Source organism: Micromys minutus (assembly GCF_963924665.1).
Source record: "Micromys minutus genome assembly, chromosome: 1".
NCBI lineage: Eukaryota > Metazoa > Chordata > Mammalia > Rodentia > Muridae > Micromys > Micromys minutus.
Genome location: NC_137969.1, coordinates 182,034,860 through 182,058,657, shown reverse-complemented (window position 1 = coordinate 182,058,657; position 23,798 = coordinate 182,034,860). Strand labels below are relative to the sequence as shown.

At 42.2% G+C, this 23,798-nt stretch overlaps 2 protein-coding genes across 2 annotated transcripts in view; one reads left to right on the top strand and one right to left on the bottom strand.

Moving 5' to 3' along the window:
• The window catches only part of ANKMY2 (ankyrin repeat and MYND domain containing 2), a 36,175-nt gene extending 23,170 nt beyond the window's left edge, over positions 1-13,005 (bottom strand). The window contains exons 1-3 of the mRNA XM_080917596.1: positions 12,800-13,005; positions 4,957-5,021; positions 581-719 (exon numbers count right to left, since the gene is read on the bottom strand). Of these exons, the coding sequence (XP_080773722.1) occupies positions 581-719; positions 4,957-5,021; positions 12,800-12,866 (271 nt within the window). The 5' untranslated portion in view covers positions 12,867-13,005. The remainder of the gene's footprint in view (positions 1-580; positions 720-4,956; positions 5,022-12,799) is intronic.
• Positions 13,006-13,411: 406 nt separating this feature from the next.
• BZW2 (basic leucine zipper and W2 domains 2) overlaps positions 13,412-23,798 on the top strand; it is a 49,538-nt gene continuing 39,151 nt past the window's right edge. Inside the window, exon 1 of the mRNA XM_080919098.1 lies at positions 13,412-13,541. The gene's annotated coding sequence lies outside the window, so the exon portion shown is untranslated. The remainder of the gene's footprint in view (positions 13,542-23,798) is intronic.

Genomic DNA, 23,798 nt, shown 5'->3' with positions numbered 1-23,798 from the left:
AACTAATTTGGAGTCACTAAAGGAACCTGTGCTGGCGAGATGGTTAAGTGGGTTAGGAACGCTTGCTGCCAAGCCTGGGGACTGGAGTTCAATCCCCACAATCCACATGGTGGAAGGAGGGCAATGACCCCTGCAAGTTGTTCTCGGACCTGCAGACCTGTGCTATGGAAGGCGCCAATACCCTCCAAACCACAATGAACGTTCTAAAACCAGAAAAGGAACAGATCACTAACTACACAACTTGTCTCAGGCATTATAGCTTTTATTCTTTTTATTTTATGTGTTTGTTTGTTTTACAAGACAGGATTTCTCTGTGTAGCCCTGGCTGTTGTGGAACTCGTTCTGCAGATCAGACTGGCCTCAAACTCAGAGATCTTCCTGCCTCTGCCTTCCGAGTGCTGGGATTAAAGGCGTGCACCACCACTGCCTAGCTGTAGTAGCTTTTCAAAAGTCAATTCTCACCATTGCTTTCTATTAAACTTCTAAAATTGACTAAAGTAAGGCATGTACTGAATTTGAAATATACGCATGTTTGGATGGTAGAGGTAATTAACACCGACAAAGTAGAGTAAAACTTTACCAGAAAGTGCAGCGAACATAAGTGCTGTGTACCCATGGTCATGCTGATGGCGGTTGACGTCAGCTCCATGTCGCAGAAGTAATTTGCACATGTCAAGTTTTCCTTTATAGGCTGCATGCATTAAAGGAGTCATTCCATTCTTTAAAGAGAAGGACAATTATGTTAATTGTGAACATTTTCATTTTCATAACTCACAAACACAAACATAAACAAAAGCATCTTTTTAAATCTATAAGGTATATTCATTTCCTCTCTTAGAGCTTACTTTGGCTTCTTAGAGAGGAAAAACATTTTTTAACATATTAGCAAATAGAAAAGATAAGTTTAACCTTATAGACCATCAAACAAGTTGGGCAAAGATCAGAACGTCTAAGGTCCTTATCTCCCCAACATGATTGTCTCTTTAAGACACAAATGAACACACAGGTATGCAAACAAAAGAAAAACAAAGATGAGTACCCCACATTCAAGGCCTGTCTAAGCTATAGCTAGGTACCTTAGTGAGCGCCAATCTTAAAGTAAAAAGCTAAAAAAGGGTTTAGAATGTAGTTTCATGGTACAGCACTTGCCTAACATGTGCAAGGCCCTAGATTCAACTTCCAGTACCCAAACCTTAGATAAAAGAGATGGATGAGATTCGGTGCATTCAGAATGCACAGTTAACAGGTGAATACGGAGGCAGACGGCTCACTGGGGAAAAGTGTTTGCCACCACGACTGGCTTCCTGAGTTTGATCACTAGGACCAACTTCAAGAAGTTTTTCTTGGAGCACATGTGACCCAACATATACAGATACAGACACAAAAATAAACAAATAAGATGAGGATTTTAAAATTCTTCAGAGGGAATAAAGAGATGGCTCAGAGGTTAAAATCGATTGCTGCCTTTCTGGGGGACCTGAACACACATCAGATACTCAAAACTGTTCTGAGTCTAGACACAGAGGTCAATGCTCTCTTCTCATCTCTGTATACACACAAAAATAAAAAAGTAAATTTTTTCCAATGAATATATCTATGTGTAGTAAATTGGAAATTCTCAAACTACTGCCAATGAGAAAAGGCAGGAATGGAATATATTTACTGCTGTGACATCATGTCTTAAAACAAAGATCCCCAAATGGCACACATATTTAATTACACTAAGATTTGATTACATATGATTACAAACATATTTGGCAATATTTAAACTAGACTGAATTGGTTGGCCTCTACACCCGTTTGCCTTTACCTAGTGAAATATCATATAATGTAATAATATTACAGCATACACACAGTTCTATCTCATATGTGACCCCTTCATGTCCTAAGGAAGACATTTTCTCTTAGAGATTTTCACTTTAGTATATTAAAAAAAAAATCTTATACAAATTTGCCTTCATCTTTTTCTTGGGTAAAGACTAGACCTTTTGTATCTATGAAGTTGCCGTTCACAGCTTTTCTTGAAAGGCCTGATGCAGTCTTGGGCACAGGGCTATGTGTAGAAGGTCTGATGGTAGCCCCTTAGCCTTACCTATCTTCAGCATTTAAGCTATGCATTTTTTATTGCTATACTGTATTTGATTTGCTCCTGATACCTTCAATTTGAAATTTATAATTAATAGAATATAGGATATATAATTCTACAGTTTTTTAAAGTAATATTGTTGCAAAAGTCTAATTTAAAACAAAATTACAGACTTAACAAAGCTTCAAAATTAATAAAAATATAAGTAAAAATAGTTTACTTGATTTATTTTATCTCAAAGAATTTTTTTTCAATGAAAAATAATGATGTATGCCTTTAATCCCAGCAAAGGCAGAGGCTTATGAGTTCCACACCAGCCAGGACTATATAGTAAGACTCTGTCCCAAAACAAAATAAAACAAAACAATTCTTTCTGCTAATGAAATCATAACATGACTTTTTGAGGTGTGTGGTTTTGATTTAAGAATGAGATGGATACTACGATGGTTCAGCTCACAATCATAAATACTCTAGCCCTAAGTAAACATAGTTCATTTGTTGTTTTGAACATCCACTCTTGAGATGTCTTTAAGCAAGCTAATTCTTCAGTAGATAATTCTGGCTTTTTATCAAGTCTGTTGGATTTCTTGTCTTGCACTCAACAGAAAAGATTTTCCTTTCCCTCCAGCGTCCCTGAAATGGCCCTTTCTACCTTGTCTTAAGCCACCATCCTAGAGGGATCCGACAAGAGAATAGGAGGCTGGGTCCTCCTGGGTGCTGTTAGTGGTTAATCAGTGGGCATGATCAAAACTTCTTGGGATTAAGAAGAGGAAAATGAGGAGACTGTACAATATGAAGACTCCATTAACTGGATGTTCATTCAGTGAATACTTGTCCTGGGTTTGATCTCCTGTTCCAAAACAACAATTTGTACCTAAGTGCACATGTATGTGCACATATATACATGCATACATGAAACTAGGCAAGAAACTATGAGAGAGGGAAGGTCTCCACTAAAGAGAGCCACTGAGAAAGAGGAGGGGGTAATAAAATATGTGAAAAAAATAAATATATATACTGGGAGTAAAAGAGGAGAAAGATTGGGATAAGATGATCAACTAAACCAAATGATGTCTGAAAATGTCAGACGGAAACAGTGTTTTGTGTGCTAGTTTTAAAAACTCACAACAGTAGCCCTTTTTAAAGAGACAGACTTCACTCAGGTTTCCATCTTTTCTGCTATTCCAGAACAGGTTGGCAATCCAGGAAGCCTACCCTACAGTGAGAGTTCATCTGCAGAGAACAATACTGAAACTATGCAAGTTCATCTGCAGAGAATGATACTGAAACTATATAACCATCTTACCTTTAAAACAGAACCTCTCAATACAATGTAACAGTCGGAAAACCCAAAGAAGATGTACAAAACCTTTACATCTTCTGTTGCAAATGGTGCTGTTCTGCCTTGGCTGTTTCCAAGCCAGCCTCCCTTTATTTCCCATTCCTTTGCATTTTAAAGTGTCACCTTCCTCTTTGTGTTTATTCTCTCGTTTTTTCTCTTTTAGCAGCAGATACCTTCGCAAGACCCCAAACCAGAAAAGATTCTTTCTAAAAGCATGAACAGTTCTCTTTCGGCTAGGTGTGTGGACCAGCAGTCTGTGACACCTATGTGGGATGTGTGCTCTGCCAGTATCTTATCCTAGGCCATTAGAATCCCAGAAAAGTTAGACTAGCTCTTCGAGGCTCCGATGTCACTCCTACTACCTTGTCTGTTCATTTCACCTTGCGCCACTCCACTGTGGGACAAGGCAAAGGGGAATTATAAATTCCCGAGGCAACAATTAACATGCATTATGTTGGTTTTAATGTTACACTTCATGACTCGTGGAAAAAACCTGAAGTGATATTAATACATATCTACATTCTGAGATAAAAGCTTCTGCACTAGCCTTTCTAGTTGTTGTCATAGTATGTCATTGTAAAACAACAACCATCCTCAAGAACAGGAGACAAATAACTCAAAACAGACCAGTTAGGACAGAGCAGAGCAAACAGAATAGAATAGTATAACGTATGTAAAAAGATAATATTACCACATTTACATTCTGTAAAATAGGTTAAGGGCCAGCTCTGGGCCAGCCATTGCTGCATAGTAAGATCTTGTCTCAAAAACAAACAAACAAACAAAACACCTAAAAAACAAACAAAAGAAAACCTTAAAAATGGAAAATTCTTTAAAAAATTATTTGATGGCAAACACATAGAATTAAGACCTTATTTCAAAAACAACAATAATCAAATTTAAAAAAGAAGAAAGAAAGAGTGAGGGAGAAGGATGGAGAAAGTGAGAAAGAAGGGGAGAGAGAGAGGGAGGGGAAAGGGGCAAAGAGGGGTCCTACAATTTGAGCGTAATTTGTACTTATTTGTTTGCTCATAAGGTTAATCAAGTTTTCACTGTCTCTAATCTTGGTTTAACAGTATAACCTGAATATAACAAAGGTCACAAAACAACTTCTATCGAAAATTTTTATATCACCCATTTTGGGGTATGTATATGTGGTGTGTGTGTGTGTGTGTGTGTGTGTGTGTCTTCACACATGCGCATATGCAAGTGTGTTTGCCTACGTGGAAGCCAGGAGTTAATGCCCAGTGTCTTACCCTATTACTTCCCACTTTCTTTTTCAGCAGTCTCTCACCAGCCCTGACGTTCACTGACTTGGCTAGACTGGCGGCCAAGTGAGCTCTAGGCATCCCCTGCTTCTGCCACCCGCTCCCTCCACCAGTGCTGGGATTATAGGTGTGTACATCAGCATTGGCAATCTGGATTCCGGTCCTCAGGATTGTATGGCAAGCATCGAACCTACTGAGAAATGTCCCCAATGACTAGGCTACTCAATCTCTTAGGAAGTAAAATGATATATTAATTTTACCTCATCCAAACAGTTGACATGAACATTCTTACTAGACAACAGTGTTCCAGCTTCTTGGATGGTACCTTTAAAAGAAGAAAGAAGGAAAGTGGTGAAATGTGAGGTCGTTTCTGTTGGGAATTGGTTCTAATGCTCTGTCTTAATTCAGCTCCCAAAGCTGCTCTTCCGGACCTGAGGATCCCTGTCCCCAGCTGGATTTGATTGGTAAGAAACAATTGCCGTCCAGTCAATGGCTGGGCAGGAAAACAGAGTCAGGACTTTAGATTGCAGTGCAAGGGACTGGGGGACAGAGCAAAGAGAGAACAGCCATGACTTGGAGGCAGAGGGATCAGATTTAAGAGCCACAAGAGAGAAGTCATCCAGCAATGTAGGTGGAAAGGTAAAGCAGCCCTATGGGGGGTGCTGACCAGAAGGTAACAGGGCAGCAAAGATAAAATATAAATTTACAAGGTAGTAAGGCAGGAATACCAGAGGGGAGTGTTTGCTAGCCTTGGGGAGGTTTAGAAGTGCCTAGCCATTGAACTAGTCAAGGCATATCAAAACTGTGTGTGTGTGTGTGTGTGTGTGTGTGTGTGTGTGTGCATCTGTGTGTGTGTGTGTGTGTGTGTGTGTGTGTGTCTTTCATCTGTGAATCCAGGGATCTTGGGCAGCTGCAGCAAACACAAGCATACCACCTGCCAGGAGCCAAATTGTCTTTACACATCTCTCACTAGAAATGGGGGGAGGGGAAGTCCATTGGGAAGGCAACAAACTTTAAAGTGCTACCTGAAAAGTCAAGACTGGCTAGGCTGGGTTCTAAGACATAGAGCACACAGTCACAGCCTTCCTCCAGAGAAAGTTTTATATAAGCTAGCAGAATTCCATCTCAGTTTTACTTCCATTGACCTGAAATTATATTACCTTGGCCCCATTTTTCCTTTTGGCAGTCATACCATAACCACTCAGCAAAGGAGTTAATGCCAAAACAAATCCTAAAAGCCATCTAATCCGAATCAGCACCCCAAATGGACAGTCTCATCTGTGCGTTGCTGGGAAATCAACATGCAGTCAGCACTGTATCATTTGTCAGCACTGGGTCCTGTAAATGACGGCGTGTTTTCACAGAATGCTCAGTTTGTAAACTGATAGGGAAGACATACCTACAAAGTCTGCTGCTACAGAAAAGTACTCAGTATCTCCTGTGCTCTGAGCGATCGAATTAACATTGAAAACTCAGTTCCCTGCAAATTTGGAAGTGAGCTGTAATTGGATCAGAATGAGCAGGTTTTTCCAGTTTTCTGTGCGACATGACAGAAAGTGGCTGCAGAAAAGAATGTCAGTATTACCACCATTAATCCACGACAGCCACATGTTCTGCCAAGTAACCTCTGGCTCGATTAGAAGTGAACAATGAACTCGAATGTCCTCAGCGTCCTCAGAGTACAAGGAACCTAAAAACAAGATAACAAACAGGAGCACCCCCAGCCCAAGGGGGGGTGTGCTGCAGGCTAAAGACCAGCACGCTCCTTTCCTCCTACAGGATTTGTAGGCAAGTCCCTCCTCACCAGTGCAGAGAAGCAACAATGCCACTGGATATGTTGGGAAAATGTCAACAGAATGATCGACATGCCCCTGAAGCACGGTAGTAGCTATTTCTATGAATACTGTGTTGTTGGTTTTAAATTCTACCACTGAATTCCCCAAGAGGGCCATTGGTATCACTAGCTAAGTGGATAAGGAGAAGTAGGAATTTGCTGTACACCAGCCAGTCTGGTGGGACTGGTGAGTTCCAGGCACATAACAGACCCTATCTCAAAGAGGGAGACAATGTTCCTGATAATAACATCTACGGCTGTCTTCTGACCTCCCCCAAAATGGGCAGATACCTATACACCTACAATTAAACACACACACACACACACACACACACACACACACACACACACACGACAGAGAAGCTTTGGAGTTCAGAAACAACTTCTACTTTCAGCTTCAGCCATACCTGTGGTTTCTCATCAGAGCCTTTCTCAAACAGCTTCCAGGAATTTGGGAACAAAAAGTCCTTCACCCCATTTGCCCTTGGAGAAGATGCTTCCGTTGAACCACATTCTCCACTGCGAACTCATGGAAGTCATTTTCTTTCTGGCCAGAAGATGTTTATGGAATAAAAGAAAACTACAGGGACTGTGAGCAGATCAAAGCCTGCCACATGTTAAGGACAGGATGGGATTCCAATCATAAACATTTGGACTGCATTAGAGAACAGGCTGTTAATTCTATAAAATGTTTGCCCAAAGGCCAACAGCCTAGAAATGAAGTACTAGGCATGCTATAAACCATAGTGTAGGAGATGCTAAACTCTTACTTAGAAGTCTCAAGACTTTATCTATGACATCAGAGGTACACACACAATCCCCTACCCTGCCACCACACACACACACATACCAAGCAATTCTCCAGCAGACATCAACGAGATGTCTTCCTCAGGTCTGACAACTCATAGGACTCAAGTTAACACTTAACTCACATTTACCTATCAATTATAACAGGTATAGATCAGCAGTTCTCAACCTGTGGGTCACGATCCATTTGGGGGCAGGGTTAGTGTCCAACAATATCAGATATCCTGCATATTTACATTATGGCTCACAACAGTCGCAAAATTACAGTTATGGAGAAGCAATAAAAATATATTTGTCTCCTCTCAATAAAAAATTAATATGCAAAATAAATACCTACATAAATTTATGGTTGGGACTAGCATAGCACGAGGCACCGTGTTAAAGGGTCACAGCTTTAGGAAGCTTGAGAACCACTGATACAGATATGAGGCATGGTATGTGGGAAGAGCATCCTTTCTTCCAGCAGCCCGAGTACTTCCTCAGCCGTTCTTTCAGAAATCTTTCCAGAGGCTTGGCCACATAGATATGATCAATCATTAGCTCAGTCCTCTGCCCATCTCCTCTTCCTGGAAGATGATGGGAGCACAGTAAAGCTGAAAGTCCCAAGCTTGTAATCCCGGCTTGGTCTTTCCAACAACCAGCCTATGAGATGAAGCTACCTCTGAGCCTTCCAAACAGTAACAAATAAACAGAGACTTGCCTGTCACCTGGGAAATGTCAAGAGATTAGGAACTACGTTCCCAGGAGCCAGGGTCGAAGACCACGTATTAGAATAAAAGATACACCCAGCGCCCCTAAGCCTTAGATATATGAGGGTGTTAAGACCTGAGTGTCAGGAAACAAGGGCAGAGAGTGAACACGTATTATATCCCATCTATGCATACATATAGAGCACACATTTGGCAACCTCAGGCTTTTGAGATACAGAAACCTGGATGAAAAGAATATGATAGTGTTCGAGCTTCTGCAAAATGAAAACAGACAAGCAAGCTATCCGGAGGGGAAAACATATATATGATGACTTTTTCTTGGTATTCCCGATCTAATGACACAAAAATGAAACCACAGGAGAAGCTGAGTATCTCAGAGATGTGAAGTGTGTGGCTCGTACAGGTTTTGGACTTCTAGTCATTTTTTGCTGTCCATAGGAGTCGCTCAAATGATATTTTGAGTTTTTTTTAAATTCAATTGAGTTCTGTAAAACATGTTTTACTTGCTTTATCTACTTTAACAAACTTACAGGAGAGGCAACCCTGTGAGAAGTACCGAGATTGCATTGGATCAAACCTCAATGCAGACAAAAATTAATGGAGCTAAACTACTGAAATCGAGTAACAACTTGCTCCTTTTGAGAGTTTATACCAAATGGCTCAAACCAAAGAAAACAGAACCCAGTTTCTGTCATTAGAGCGAGACTGATCGGTTTTATCCAGATAAACCAAGCATTGACTAACATACATTCTCATGCATACACGACTAACATACATTCTCATACATACCTGACTAACATACATTCTCATGCATACCCAACTAACATACATTCTCATGCAAACCTGACTAACATACATTCTCTTGCATACCCTTCTACCACCCATGACATTTCTGGGGCTACTGTGAAACTCAATAAAGGATACCAAGCCCTGAGTTTCCTTAACAATAAGAAAACCCCAGGGGATTCTGAGAGAGACTCAGGGCTTGCCTTAACACTGGCATACTGCAAGCCTTCAGTGTACATACAGTATATGCTCTTTCTTTAAAAATGTATTTTACGTGTAGGAAATTTTTTTGTCTGCAGGTAGGTCTGTGCACCCCACACTTACCTGGTACCCAGAGGCCAGAAAAAGCCTCAGAACCCCTGGGCCTGAAGTTGGAGATGACTGTGAACCACCATGTGGTACAGGAATGGAGCCTCCATCTCAGGAAGAGCAGCCAGTGTTGGTACCTGCTGAGCCATCTCTCTAGCCCCAGTATGCTCTTCTTATTATACATTCAGAGCAAGTATTATTTTGAGGTGCCAGGGATTGAACTTAGGTCCCAGTTAACACGTCAGGTAAGAGCTCTATCACAGAGCTGTCTGTGCCCTAGGTGTTTATAGATTTGATTAACTTGGTAGTGGACCTCAAAAAACGTATTTTGAAAACTTATTTATTTATGTGTATGAGCATTCTGCCTGTATGTATGTAGATGTACCACAAATCTGCCGATGCCTGAAGAAGCCGGAAGACGCAGTTGGGTCCCCTGGAACTGAAGGTACAGATGCCTGTGAGCACTGGAGAGGAAACCCAGGTTTACAAGAGCAATCGTGTTCTTAACCACTAATCCACCATCCCAGACTCGCAAAATGGATGCTTGAAGGCATCTATACCCAACTGAACATTTAAAATATGATTGGAGTTAGTAGTTACTATAATGTTTATGTATAGGTAAAATTGTGTAAAAATATTCCAAGCACCTTAACTGCATGATGTATGTGGAGAGGTTGTAAACGTGCCAGGGCACATACATGGTGTCAGAGGCTAGCTCATGGAGACAGTTCTCCTATCCTTCTCTGGGTTCCCGGGATGAAACTCGGGTGCTTTCGTTCACTCAGAAAGAATCTTATACGCTAGGCTGTCTGTGTGTCCCACGTGCCTTAATTTTCAAAGAAAAATATATAGCTATCAATTGCTATCATCACATATAAAACTTTTGAAATATTTATAAGCAGACAATTAGAGGCTGGAAAGATGGCCAATTAGTGAAGAGTCCACACTGCTCTTGTAAAGGTCTGGAATTCAGTTCTCAGCACCCACTGCATCCACATGGCCCCCAACTACCGATAACTTGAGCTCCGGGCAATCTGATAACTTCGGGTTTCCGAGAGTACCTGCAATCTCTAACAAATAAAGTATTTTAAATTTGGTTAAAGGCTTTAGTTTAATAATATAATAATAATATAAAAATAAATACAATATTTTATTATATATTGCATTATAATATATGCAATATATTATATATTATAAAATAAAATATAAAAGTACTTAAAATAAAAATATTTTTAAATCTATTTTTTTTTAAAAATCTACTCTATCTAATCTAACTTGTGTTTTAAAACAGATTTCTCCAAGGTTTCTAAAAGTTCTCACACTGAAGTCTCCTTCTCTATGAAGGGGTGACATTTACTCAATGCTCAGGCAGCAGAGGGTACTAGCTTGCTTAGTCCAAACCAGATGGCATGGTGTCCTACTTAGCTTTCTATTGGTGGGATAAAAGATCATGCCCAAAAGCAACTTGGGAAGGAAGTAACACTCCATTGTGCAAGAAGTCATCTGGGCAGGAACTCCAGGCTGGTACCTGAAGGTAGGAACTAACGGGGAGTATGGGGGATGCTGCCCCCTGGCTCGTTCCCCATGGTTCAGCCTGCTTTCTTAAAGGACCCAGGACCAACTGTCCACCTGTGCTACTGTCCCATGTGGGCAGGGTTCTCCCTTCCCAATCATCAATCCAGAATATGCTGGCACAGACTTTCTTTCAAGTAACTTATTGGAGATATTTTCTTAGTGGAGGCTCCTCTTCCTAGATGACTCTAGCTTGTGTCAAATTCACACACACACACACACACACACACACACACACACACACACACACACAAAACTCAAACACATAGTCAATGACCATTCCATGATACTTCATACTACAATTCAGAGAAAACAAAACAAACACCCAATTTTAGCTCTGCTAGATTAAATGTGTGCTGACATGCCAAGTTCTCAAATGGTATCCAAAGCTGTCTTATCTTCACCTATCTCTAGGTATTTTCTCTGAGAGCAATAAAAGCTCAAAGACCTGAATATGACAAGAATGGATCACTAGGTAAATCCACCTTCTATCCTTATTCACAGGCTAGGATTAAACCATTAAAACAGCGTGTGTGCACTCACAAACTTTGAGCATGAGGAGGCCTAAGAAACGTAAGTGATAAGCTCACTAACTCTGTTTGATACAACCTTAGAATAAATCCTGTGTGCTTGTCCATATACATCCAAGAACTCATACCTCTCCTTTCACACACAGATTTTCTCACAGCTGCCCAAGTGGTTTTCACTTTCAAGTGAACAACATGTGATAGCTCTGGCCTGTTTAAAATCAGAATTCCCAGCCCTGGTGGAGTCTACATTGAAATCTGTCCTCTCTTATTTTTGATTGGTACAAAAGGCACAAAGCTGGGGTCCCTGTCCACTATACTAAATTCCAGGCCTACTAAAGGGAGCTAGAAACTAACCTAGAGACAGCACAGAAAGCCCGAACTCACCGACAGCCATGCAGTTCACAAAATAAAAATCCAACTCAGAGCTCTGAGATTTCTAGCAAATATTGATTACCCTAAGAATCTAGTTATGACTGATTTAAAGTGAGATCCATTCCTAGTGGCGAACTGAGTTCAGACCGACATTGTTACTCTTTAGACACATGGACATTCCTTGTTAGGAAGAATACATTTGTCTTCCTGTCTATCTGTAGTTCTAGATGAGTTTGGCTAAGTAGAAGACTGTAAACCCAGGAGCTCTCTTTTACAGTGTCCGGCTTCTCTGTCATTCGAGGGCACATGTTTAATTTTTTAACTTAAAACATCCACATTATTCATGTCCACAGGCCCCACATCATCATCTCAGCAAAGTGACAGAGCACGTGGTCACGCTGATGTCACTTGCCAGGTAGCAGGAACTCATCTGGGACATCCACTCAGTGAGTGACTGGTGGGGAAACATGGCTTCTGGTTGGCTTCCTTCCCACAAGCTGCACAGAGGAGGCGGGACTCAAATCCACAAAGTGGAAGAGAAAGCACCAAGAAGCTCAACAAAATCACTTATAGTCTAACATCCGACCAAGGTCAGTCACTTTCGCTGATCTCCTCGGCTTCCGGTGGGTTCCTGCGCCTGCCTGGACTACAGGAAGCCAGCTATAGAAGGCCTGAATGCAGAAAGTCCAAACATTCAGACCAAGTTCTGTGCCCTTATAAAGAACCCCTCTTGCTGAAAATCCCTCCACCCCCAGTAGGGGCGGGGATCTGCAAGAGATCCAGTTCCTTTGGCCTACGGAAGTCGAAAGGGCCCTTTATACACCCGCCTAAGAGCCTAGAACTACCAGGCCACTGTGGTCTTAATTAACTACGGTCAAAACATCTAAGAAGCTGGCAAGCATGCACACGCAAAGACAGGCGCCCAGGGCCGCGCGAGACAGTCTAAGATGTGTAGTGACAGTCGGTCGATTTCCAAAAAAGCTGATTTAGAGGTCTAAGCTAGATCTGATCGCCGCAATGCTTCTGCCTCCCATCTCCCCGCCCCTGCAATCCCTCCCCAGCCAGAAAAGCTTTTTCCGGATTGCAAGTTGCCCAAGGTCCTCTGGGCATGGGGCGTGCTCCAGGCTCCTTAACGCCCTGCCACCAGGTGTGCAGCGCCCGGATACCAGTCCTGCACCCGTACCTTTCCCGATCACTTCCAGCAGTTCCTTTTCCTCCTGGGTCAGCTCGCCTTTCTTTATGTGACCCATGGTTCCCGCCAGCTTGACGTTTATTGTAGTTCTTTGGGAAGGTTTTTAAAAGACGAGAGACGTGAATACGTCGTGGAAGGCGGTCAAAGCAAGGCAACTCGAGGCCGGAGCAGCAGTCCAGCGAAGTGGGTCTCGCGGCTGGAGGCTGGCGGGTGCGGCGAGCTTGAGCGAGCCGAGCTGGCGCTCTCCGCAAGTCCCGCCCCCGAACCTCATTGGCCCGGTCGGGAGGAGGAGCTGCAAGAGGCAGCAAGAGACTCCAATTGGAACGACCCACGAGGTCCAAACCAAAAGGAGAAATTTGAAAGGGGGGATCAATACATCTTCTAGGTTTTCTATCCCCATGCTAGCCTATTAAAAAACACAGAAACACATGTTTTCTTGAATTATAAAGATAACACTTCTCTGACTGGTAGTGGCTTCTATTGACATGTGCGGAGGCACTGAGATGCGGCTAGACCGGCTGCACTGCCCCTAAGAGTGGCGCAGTTCGGGCGAGGGGCGGGGCTGGGGCGGGGCCGGGGCGGGAGGCGGGGCTACGCCGGGTTCTGTGTGTCTGTGTCAATGTGTCTGTCCTTCACTCCTCCATTGTCTGCCTCAGCCGCTGCTGCCGCCACTGCTGCTGCAGGATTCGCCGCAGCCACCAGTCTCGCGCGTCGTCGCTCCCTCCTTGGACAGGTAAGAGGTAGCCAGGTGGGGCGGAGGGAGCCTGAGGGTAGAAGGAGCCGTGACCGCCTCCGAGCCAAGGGCTCCCACTGGGCTGGAACTGGCTTGGAGGAAGCATGTGCCACCTGGGGCGGTCGCCTTCCTCTTCGTAGGGGAGCCCCCTCGCCGCGCCATCATCCGTGCACGTACCGTGCATTAGTGCCTCTCGAGCAAGACCTAGACCTCGCTACGTTTGGCCGCTCCAAGAGCCCCGGGGACCGCGAGCGGGCCGTGAGCTGGCCACGCGGTGAAAGTGGCGGGTGCACATGGTCTCGTGCGTGGCGATCCCCGGGGAGGCCCGCTGCCGGGAGGTGAAGGGAACACCCCATGACCAGCGAGATTGGGAGAGGCTTGGAGAAGGTAATTTTCTTTTTGCAAACCTCGTCCTTCCCACTACTTGTCTGTCATCTCTTGGCCTCTGTGGAAGCCATTGGACCTATACCCGTGGTGTTCGTTAAAGATATTTAGAAGCGATTTACGCTTGCACTGATACTTCGTTGGAGTGTGGGGTCTTTTTGCTCTGAGAGTTGCCTGTCTTTATAACTCAGGTTTGGGAATTTATGGAACTAGGGAGGGGAGGCTGGAGAGGGCGGGGATTAAATTGGTGTTGCTGTCTATATATAGCCTTAGATTAGCTTCTTAATCCAGCCTTCATTCAACTGTGGTGTGGATCCTGGAGCGTCCACCGTAGGTTGATGAGAGGTGAATAGTGTGTACCTTTCCGTGGCTCAGATGCAAGGTACGCTCAGGAAAATATGCAATCATTCCTCCAAGATGCTTATCTGTAGCGTTCTCCAGCGTCAATCACTGTTTCTTCAAAAATGACTGTTTAGTTTTACGGTTGTCGCTCAACAGACTAGTATTGATGTTTCCGTTCAGACAATTGTACTAGGGAGAAATACTTAAATATTACGTAGGAGGTTTTATTAAGTATACCCAGGACCTCCCTTTCGTTCCACATTGCCAAAAAATGCTATGAAATGAAATGCCTTTTCCTCTGACCGTCAACTTCGTTTTGCTCAAAGCGTGAGCACTTCAGAGACCCAGGGATGATGTTCCCCATCTCGTCTTTAAATCAAAATCTTTTCTAAACTCCCGCTGCCCATCCCCCAACAGCCACAGCCAGAGAGAGCTTCTGCTTGAGGAGGGAGGGGCAGATTCTCACATGAAAATGATTGGTAATTATTCATCTCAATGTATAACAAAGAAACTTTTGTCTGCTGATGCTTTTAAAATGATGTTGCTGTTCATACAAGCGGTAGGGCTTATGAGAGTGACCAGTGTTGTGTAACACATTAATGCCTCTGCCATAGCAATTATTGTGCCAGAGGTAGCCACAGACCTAAGAAAATGCCTGAGAGTAACCTCGCCACGTGATTGCACATCATTTCAGCAGATGCAGAGACAGAATTGGGTACTTAACCGCCAGGATTTCCATCTCTTGTGCCAAATCTGGGCCATGGTTACTTGAAGGTCACACCTGTTTGTCTTGCTGGGGTTGTCAGTTCCTCGACCGATAGGGACATGGGGGTGTGTTTTAAGCACCTGGTAGGCATTTAGTCTTCTGAATGCATGACTTTAATTTAGACTTGATGATATTTAAGGACAAAGGAAAATATCCACCTAGAAGTGTGGATAAATCCTATGTTCAGTTTGAATTTTGGAATCAGATACCTAATGGAGACTTTCGGAAGGGTTTCAATCGTAGCATAAATATTTAATATCAAAATTAGATTAGTTTAATGGGCTTATTGAAATGTATTCTCATTTTTCTCATTAAAGAACTCTATTGATAATGAAATAACTATTCATTTTGACTATGTAATCTGTTCCAGATATTCTGCCAGATGTTGTGCATAGGATTATTTTAACCATTGTTACTATAGGCCAGGAATTAGCCAGTATTATCTTCATTTATGAAAATATGAACAGAAACTAAAGGAGGTTAATTTGCCCACAACCCCACAGTTGAAAAGTATGGAATCTAGGATTAGGTCCTTTCTGATCTGTCTGTAAAAACCTTTCTTGGAGTTTGGTGGTACATACCTCTAATCTCAGCATTCTGGAAGCAAAGGCAACCAAGTTTTTCTATGGAACAGATTCAAGGCTAGGCAGAGTTATCTTACATAGTGAAACCCTGTCTTGGAGATTAAAAATTTAAAAAGTAAAAACACAGCCAAACTGAATGGGGGAGAAAAAGAAGTAAAAAGAACATGTCTGCTCCTACGTATGCTGGAGGAGAAAGTTTATTAGATATCTGGGAAAATCCAAAGTGGACGTGACCCAGAGCCATGTAAGGAGAGGCCAGAGAGGAGAACCTGGTACAGCAGCCAAGAGGACAAAAGGTAAAAGAAACAAGTAACCAACTTGGCTGGATTATATAGGGAAGAGCCCCCAAGGGAAGGGCAGCTCAACCCTTGCACTGGAGAGTTCACATAAATAGCAGGCAGGATACGCCAGTCAAGCCCTGTAACGGGTAAGAACTACGAGATGTTGGGAGAACCTGGCCACTAGGTTGGCTTTGGTATGTCAGATAAGCACCTCAGCCATTTGTCCCTAGGTTTGAGACTTAACACAAACCTTTACTCTCCTGGCTCTTCTCCATGTGCTTGGTATTTTATAAGATGTTTCTGTGACCCAGCATGCCATAGACACAAACCTCATTTCCACCTCTTTCCCTGGGCGCTTCTCTTACTCTCAGTCTTCTAGAGATGGATAGTTGTAGTTTATATGTCTATTTCCATGGTTTGTTATATATGAATGAGATAGTCTTCCCAGTTTCTGTCTTCACCCTTAAACCGTTTAGACTCACGTGTCCTGTTATTTCTACTACCTGTGTATTTGGCATCTGCTGTGGGTTCCGAGGCTTTTTCCTCCTCACCTCTTCCCACTTGTCTATCTCAAGGAACTCTCAGTTGGGTAAACATCAAACACAATCATCCTTTCACAGGTTACTGAGTAAGGCTCCAACCTGTGATCCCAGCAGGCATTTCCAGTCAGCTGGCTCCTCCCACTCTCTGCCCTAGGGTCACCATAGGCTGCTTCCCTAACCTGCCAGTAACTTCCACCCTTTGTTCCTCTTTTTCTCTTCCTGGAATTCTCTTCCTGACCACCCATTCTCTCCTCCTCCATTGTTTGGAATTACTCTTCTTTCAAAATGACTACTTTTCTCCAGCTGCATGGCTACCTTGCACCTTGTCAGTGAGGGTCTGTGTGCCCCTTTAACAGTTGCAGGGACGTACGGTCTTTGCCCAGGAGAGGCACTGAAAGAATGACATGGTACCAGGCTGGTACCATTATGACAACCTCTAAAACTACCTACATTATGGAAACCAGCCAACCGCCTTCAGATCAGCCTTCAAATTAACACCATTTTTTTTTTTTCTGCATCTCATGAATTCTCATTGTATCCTATTGCCTTTTTAAATAATTGTTTGGACTCTCTCTTTTTTTCCTTGACCATAAACTTACCGGTTCAGCTCTCCGTGCTTCTGAAGATACAGGCCCATATCTTGTAATTAGTAGGGGTTCACTACATGCTGAGTTGAATTCATTTGATCTCTATGTTACTTTAGGTGGATTTGTTTCCCTGGCAGAATGAGAGGATGTGGCACTGAACACACACAGCCATAACCAAGGGCAAGAAGTCTTGAGACATTTGAAGTCTCTGGGCTTCAAACCCAGGACTACCAGCTAAGAGAAAAAAACAAAAACAAAAACCTTCTCACAAGTTTAGCATACCATTCTTGGTTCCCCCTTTCAAGGTCCTGAACTTTGCAGGGCCATTGACAACTAGTTTTGGGTATTGTATCTGATAGGGAGATCCCCCCCCCACACACACACACCCTTGGTTTGAACTCCTTAGAAACTAGGTATGTTTCTTGACTGGCTAGAAATTTAATGCTATTAAGCAATTTTAACTTTTTAGACTGAAGTAGTATGCTTCGATTTTCAAAGATCCCTTATCATTTGGAATCACATTCTGAACTGCTTAGGAAGAAGATGGTGTGCGGTTTCTGCCACATATCTATGACTTAGAGTATGGGACGAAGTGGGACCACCAAGGAGGCAGGACTGTGTTGTTATTGGTCGAAGCTATTTGACAACTTCATTAAGTATCCTTCTCTTGAAGAAGTTGGAAAATTTTGCAATTTGAAAAGGACGTTTGGAAGTATTAAAGCCCCTAAGGTATTACCCCACACACAACATAAGAAAGTGATATGAGAACTTGGTGTTTAGGCTGTGCAGTTATTCACTGCAGAGCTAAAACAGTCACACCTAACTAAACATATCACACGTTTTAACTTTTCAGCACAACTTTTAGGAAGTGGTTGTTACTCTTGCTTCACGCTTATGAATGTCTTGCTGGCAGTCAGTTGCTGTCCCTTTTAGAACTGACAAAGTTATTTGCAGACAAGTCTAAAGAAAGACACACATTTAGTTTATCTGAGAAAAATCAAGATGTGAACCCAGTAGAGATAGCTGATTTTACTTCTTCGCCTTTTAAGCCAACTAAGAACTCATTCCCAAAAAAGGCCTGGCAGAAGCCTCGGAGCAGTGTCAGCGCTCCTAACTGCTCAGAGCTGTCTCCGTGCTGCTCAGATAATCTGATTAATTCAGGAAAGTGGGGACCAGGGTCAAGACAGGGTGTGTGACTAGGTTCTTAACCTTGGCTTAACTGAATGCTTCCATGTACTCTGTCTCCCTAGTCTTCCAACTTCATAGCCTGTGTTTTTTGATGTTGACAATTTTTCTGCTCATTGGGGGAGCACTAAACAATCATGGAATACAGAGTTGGATCTCTTGTATTGCCAAAATTTTTTTTTTCTCTTTTATATTTTTGGAACTATTAGATATTATTTTAACATCACTTTTCTAACTTTGAGAGATTTTTTAGAAAGCATTTTATTAACATGGAACCTGCCAATGTGAGCAAGCTGCGTACAGTTACACTTCTCATTCTTAGCCCTCTCTGGAGCCTGTTTATTGGGGACAGATCTCCTCAGCAAGTGTCTTTTGGGAGGTTAGGTGCCAAGTGGAATGATTTGGCCTGTTCTAAATTTGGCATGTGTTGAGTAAAGAGTGCCAGAAATGCTGAGATAGTCCTATTTGTAAGCTGCCTTGTTTGAAAATCAAACGTGAGGTAGATTATGAATGGCCATTCTGTATTCAGTGCCAAATATACAGGGCTGTCATTACTCTTTGCTGATTTTCAGTCTTGGCTCTTTTCTTTGATTTTTGTTTAAGTCAGGGACAAATATATAGTGATAGAGGTAAGAATAGTGCTCCACTTGAATATCAAGGAAAAAATAACCACTTGGCTAGCTTTAATACTTTTAATTCTATAAATATTAATGTTTAATGGCAATAAAGTAATCAGTTTCTATAAGAAGAAAATTTCAGTTTTCCCTTCTTTCCAACTTATTTTTGTTAGAGGAGATGTTTTTGTTTCTTTGTTCGTTCCTTTGGTTGGTTGGGGTTTTTGAGACATATTCTCTGTATATCCCTGGCTATCCTGGAACTCACTATGTAAACCAGGCTTGCCTGGAATTCATAGAGATCTACCTGCCTCTGCTGGGTTTATAGGTGTGTACCACCATACCCACTCTACAGCTGGGCTTTCTTAGAAAACAGTGGTTAGATAAGCTGTTGTTCAGGTTATGTTGAGAAAAGTCCTGGAGCCAAAGGGCTGCCGGTGTGTAGGTACCACTATCCTGAGGACTGTGGGGTTATACATCATGGTATTGCACTGCCCTCTCTGTCTTTACATATAGTTACATAAAAAAAATGTTAATGCTTTTCATCTGTAAGGTTTCCTAGGACTGTGATAATTTCTAAGGGGGGAAAAAATCATGGCCTGTATTTTCCTCAGATTCCAAGCTAAGAAGATGTGGCTCTTATGAACGGGAGAGATGAGAAAGAACCTGAAGTTTAATGGTGCCAAGGAAACCACTGGCTCAAGGAGAAGCATGTCACATAATATGTTTGCGAGTTTGAAGATTGTTTCCACTCAATTTGAGCCTCTTGCAGGAAATAGTTGAAAATTGGAACCCAAACAATACAGAAATCAGAGCCATAAATTTCCCAATATCTGAATGTCCCCAAGAGGTTAGGTCCTTTCCCTAAAGATACATAAACATTTTCCTTAATAAAAAAAAAAAAATCTATGGAGAACCCTTTGCCATTTTGATGGTAACATGCTAATTCAATATGTGCAAGGTCTGATAGTCTACTTTAAATTAATATTTACAGTCTACTCTGCCTAACTCTAAACTATAAAGTCTATGGGGCCAATAATGACAAAGCTTTTTTTCAGGAATCATAAATATCATTCTAAGATATTGTGACAATCAGACTCTTTGGTCAGTATTTTGAAGAAGATAGTGGACTAGTGCCATCTGTGTAGGCTCCAGGGAGACAAGAATCTTTCTGCTATATCACTAATGTTAACAAGAAATGTGTGACCCTCGGAGACTTATCTCAGGGTTCTACTTTATCTGAGAACCTAAGTTTAGGACTAGGGTTTTAAAAGTATTCTATTCCTTCTGCATGTTAATCCTTAGTTTGAAAGTTAAATCCCACACAATTATTCAACATTAGCTCAGCTACTGCTCAAGGGAAGGATACAGAGTATTTTGATACATTAGTTGCCTTGGGGTGTGGGGGGGGCTCTGCTCTGCTAAAATGATTTAAATTTACTAAGTAGGGACAAAGCTGCACCTGCTGACAAGTGAGCGCTAGGAAACTTGTCTGCTCAGGTCCTTCTGCGCCCCCCCAGACCTGGCATATTAGGTAAACAAATGACTTACCACATAGCTGAACCACATTACTGTCCGAGGTGGGGAAGGGGTGGGTGTCAATCAGTAATAGAGCTCAGTACTGGCTTCCATCCCTAGCACTACTAAGGAGAGAAAAAGGTATTTGAAACAATTTTTAACACTGTACCAATTTGGATATTTTGTTGTTGATGTGTATTGGGCATGGGAGAGGTGGATATGCAATTAAGAGCAGTGTGCCCTGGTGAAGGACTCCAGCTGAGTTCCCAACACCCAAATGGTGGCTACAACAGCTGGTAACTCCAAATCCATCATCGTCATCTGACCTCCATGGATAGATACTAGGCACGCTTGTGGTGTACATGCACATACATGTAGGCAAAACCTTCACACACATCAGATTTTAAAAGTTAAAAAAAAAAATTTTGAGATACTTTTTTGTTTCCTTCAGATTTGAGTTCATTGCCTGATCACTGATAAAACTGTATTGGTGAATACAGTACTTTGTCACATGTGTGCTGTGCCCTGTGTCTGTTGAATACTTACTATAGGCCTTGGCAATTCTGCCTAGCCTGTGCTTTCATTGTCTAAAGTGTATGCATGGGTGTGTGTGTGTGTTTAGCCTTCAACTATAAAGCTTCATGTGCTCTGCAGGCTTGGGCAGGTCCTTGTCCCAGATGATAGGGTAGGAGTTTCTAAGTTGAAAGAAGTAATAACTGAGTAAATGTTTGGATTCATGCCACTACCATCTTTGACCTTCCTGAAGGTTCATTACCATAATGTTGAAATTTTCTCCTGATTACAGTAGTTTTCTGCAACAATTCTCTTTTCCTCCTTGGATTAGAGCCCTCCACGTAGTGGAATCATGACTCTTACTGTGCTAGCTCAACCTCTGACTCTGCATTTGGATCAGAAGCACAAACATGCCCATCAGTTTTGAGATCTAGTGTTTGACAGATCTTCATCTCCTGGAGGCCTTTGTTGCACAGTCTGTGAGCTTCATGCATCTAAGTGGAGGGGAGATCTTATACTAAAGACGTTTTTAACCTGGGTGTGGTGATGTAAACTTTTAATCCGAGAATTCCAGGGGCAGAGACAGGTCTTTTAAAAGGCCATCCTGTTTGACATGGTGAATTACAGACAAGCCAGAAAGATATATGTTGAGTCTCATACTCTGGGATAAATGGCTGAGGTGCCTGTTTAACTTAGCTAAGCGAACCTGGCCACCACGTTCTCCCAGCATTCCTTGGTCCTCCCAGTTACAACGTATGGATAGCATGCCCTTCCCTGTATAATCTAGCCATTTTGGGGCTATGCCTCAGTCTTTTGACCCAAGCTACCCTTCTTGGTCAGCGCTCCCCACCCCCATTCTCAGATGGCTCAGAGTCATGTCCACTCTAGACCCCCAAGTGTCTCTGCCTCTGGCCATGCTCACCCTTTTATCTAAAATAAACTTTTGCACTGTACCAAGCAATCTTTTCCTTTTTTCCTTTCTCTATTCAATTGGGGGGGGGGGGGTATCAGTCAGGGGAACCTTGTCTCAATTAAAAAAAAAAAAAAAGAAGAAGAGTCATTTTTCTCAAGACTAGAAGGTAGTTGGGTGGGGAAGAACACTTGCTCATCAAGCATGCAGACCTGAATTTGAATCTCAGAGCATCTGCTTTAAAAATAGCTGAGCATGGGTGCCCATGCCTGTAACCTCAGAACCACAGAGCAGAGACAGGTGGATCCTGAGAGCTTGTTGACCAGTCTAGCAGAACTGGCAGGCTTCTGGTGCAATGAAAGATGCTATCTCAAGGCAATATTGCAGGCAGCAATAGAGAAAGACATCTGCAGCCTGCTCTGGGTCCCACATACTGAAGTGCATGTAACACACACTCACACACACATACCCCTTTCCCCTGTACTCAAGTGCAAGATTGGTTCAGCTATCAAATCAGGAAGTAACGCTTTTCTAAAGAAACGAACATTGAATGTGATTGCAAACTAACTTTTGTCCCATTTAATGTCCGTGAAATTCTCATGCATAAAAACATTTTTTAAAAAGGATCCCTATAGTAATTTTAAAGCATCAGAACTATCATTTCTCTAGGACATGGGGTCTGAATAAGAAAGGTTGAGATGTGAACTTTAGTTTTTATTCTGTGCCTTTTTTAAAGGTTTATTCATTTACTATGTATTCTGCCTGCATGTAGGCCTACACACCAGAAGAGGGCACCAGACTTCATTACACATGGTTATGAGCTACCATGTGGTTGCTGGGAATTGAACTCAGGATCTCTGGAAGAGCAGCCAGTGCTCTTAACTGTTGAGCCATCTCTCCAGCCCCTCTTCTGTGCCTTTTTGTGCTGGGTTGGTTTGGTGGCATTTTACTCTTTCCATAGTATCTTTAACAGTATTAAGAGCTACTGACAAACCTTACTTCTTTCTAAGCTTAAAACTACAAAATAACTTGTAAATTTGAGGGTGGCTTCCCTCTGCAGCAGTGGCTAGTTCTTAATCCTAACGTGAAGTACTAAATCGGGCTTTTAGAAGAAAAATTGGTAGAATATATCACTGAGTTAGGTCACGTCATTCCAAGTCCTAATGACAATATTTGTTAAGGAGCAAGATAGACGGCTTAGCCTTTTTTTTTTTTTTTTTTGCTCTTGCAGAAGATCAAGTTTGAGTCCTAGTACCCATGTAAGGTGGTTCCCAATCACGTTAAACTCCAGTTTGGGGGCACCTGATTTCTCTCTGACCTCTGTGACATCTGTCTCTCACTTGCATGTGTCACAAAAACTTCTATTAAGATGATTTGAGGGTATTGCAGAGGCTCATATGGGGAGATGTGTCCTTAAATGTGCCTTGGTCACAGTCTCTACATAGCAATAGAACAGTAATTAAATCAGATGCCGCCTTCAGGCATGCATGTGCCTCAGAGGCATACGTGCAGCTAAAAGGTCCATACATATAAATAAAATTAAATGAAAAAAAATTTTAGGAAAAGAAATAAAGATCAGATCAGAATTTCTTCTATTTTTGCTTTACTAGAGTCGTAAGTACTAAGTACAGGCACAGAAGTACTCAAATACTAAACATCTACTACTAATATTGCATGTTACTTGAAAAAGATGTAACTGTTGCTGATTTCAAAAGGATCAGAACAACATTGTGATTTACACACACACACACACACAAGAAAGATAGTTACCTGGGAATTAGAGGACATTGTTTTAGCATTGCACCACTTCCTCCCAAACAAAATGAAGAGTCCCAGGACAACTGGTTGATTTCAAGGTTGGGTGGGATAGATTTAGTCTGATCCCTGGGATATTTTGTTTATAAATAAATAAATTAAATTAATGAAACAGTTTTAAAATTAAAATGATAAAAACTACTTTGAAAACAGTTCTTAGCCTAGTTTGGGGCAATATGGCTGTCGATGATTCAAGGATGTGAATGACTATACTCT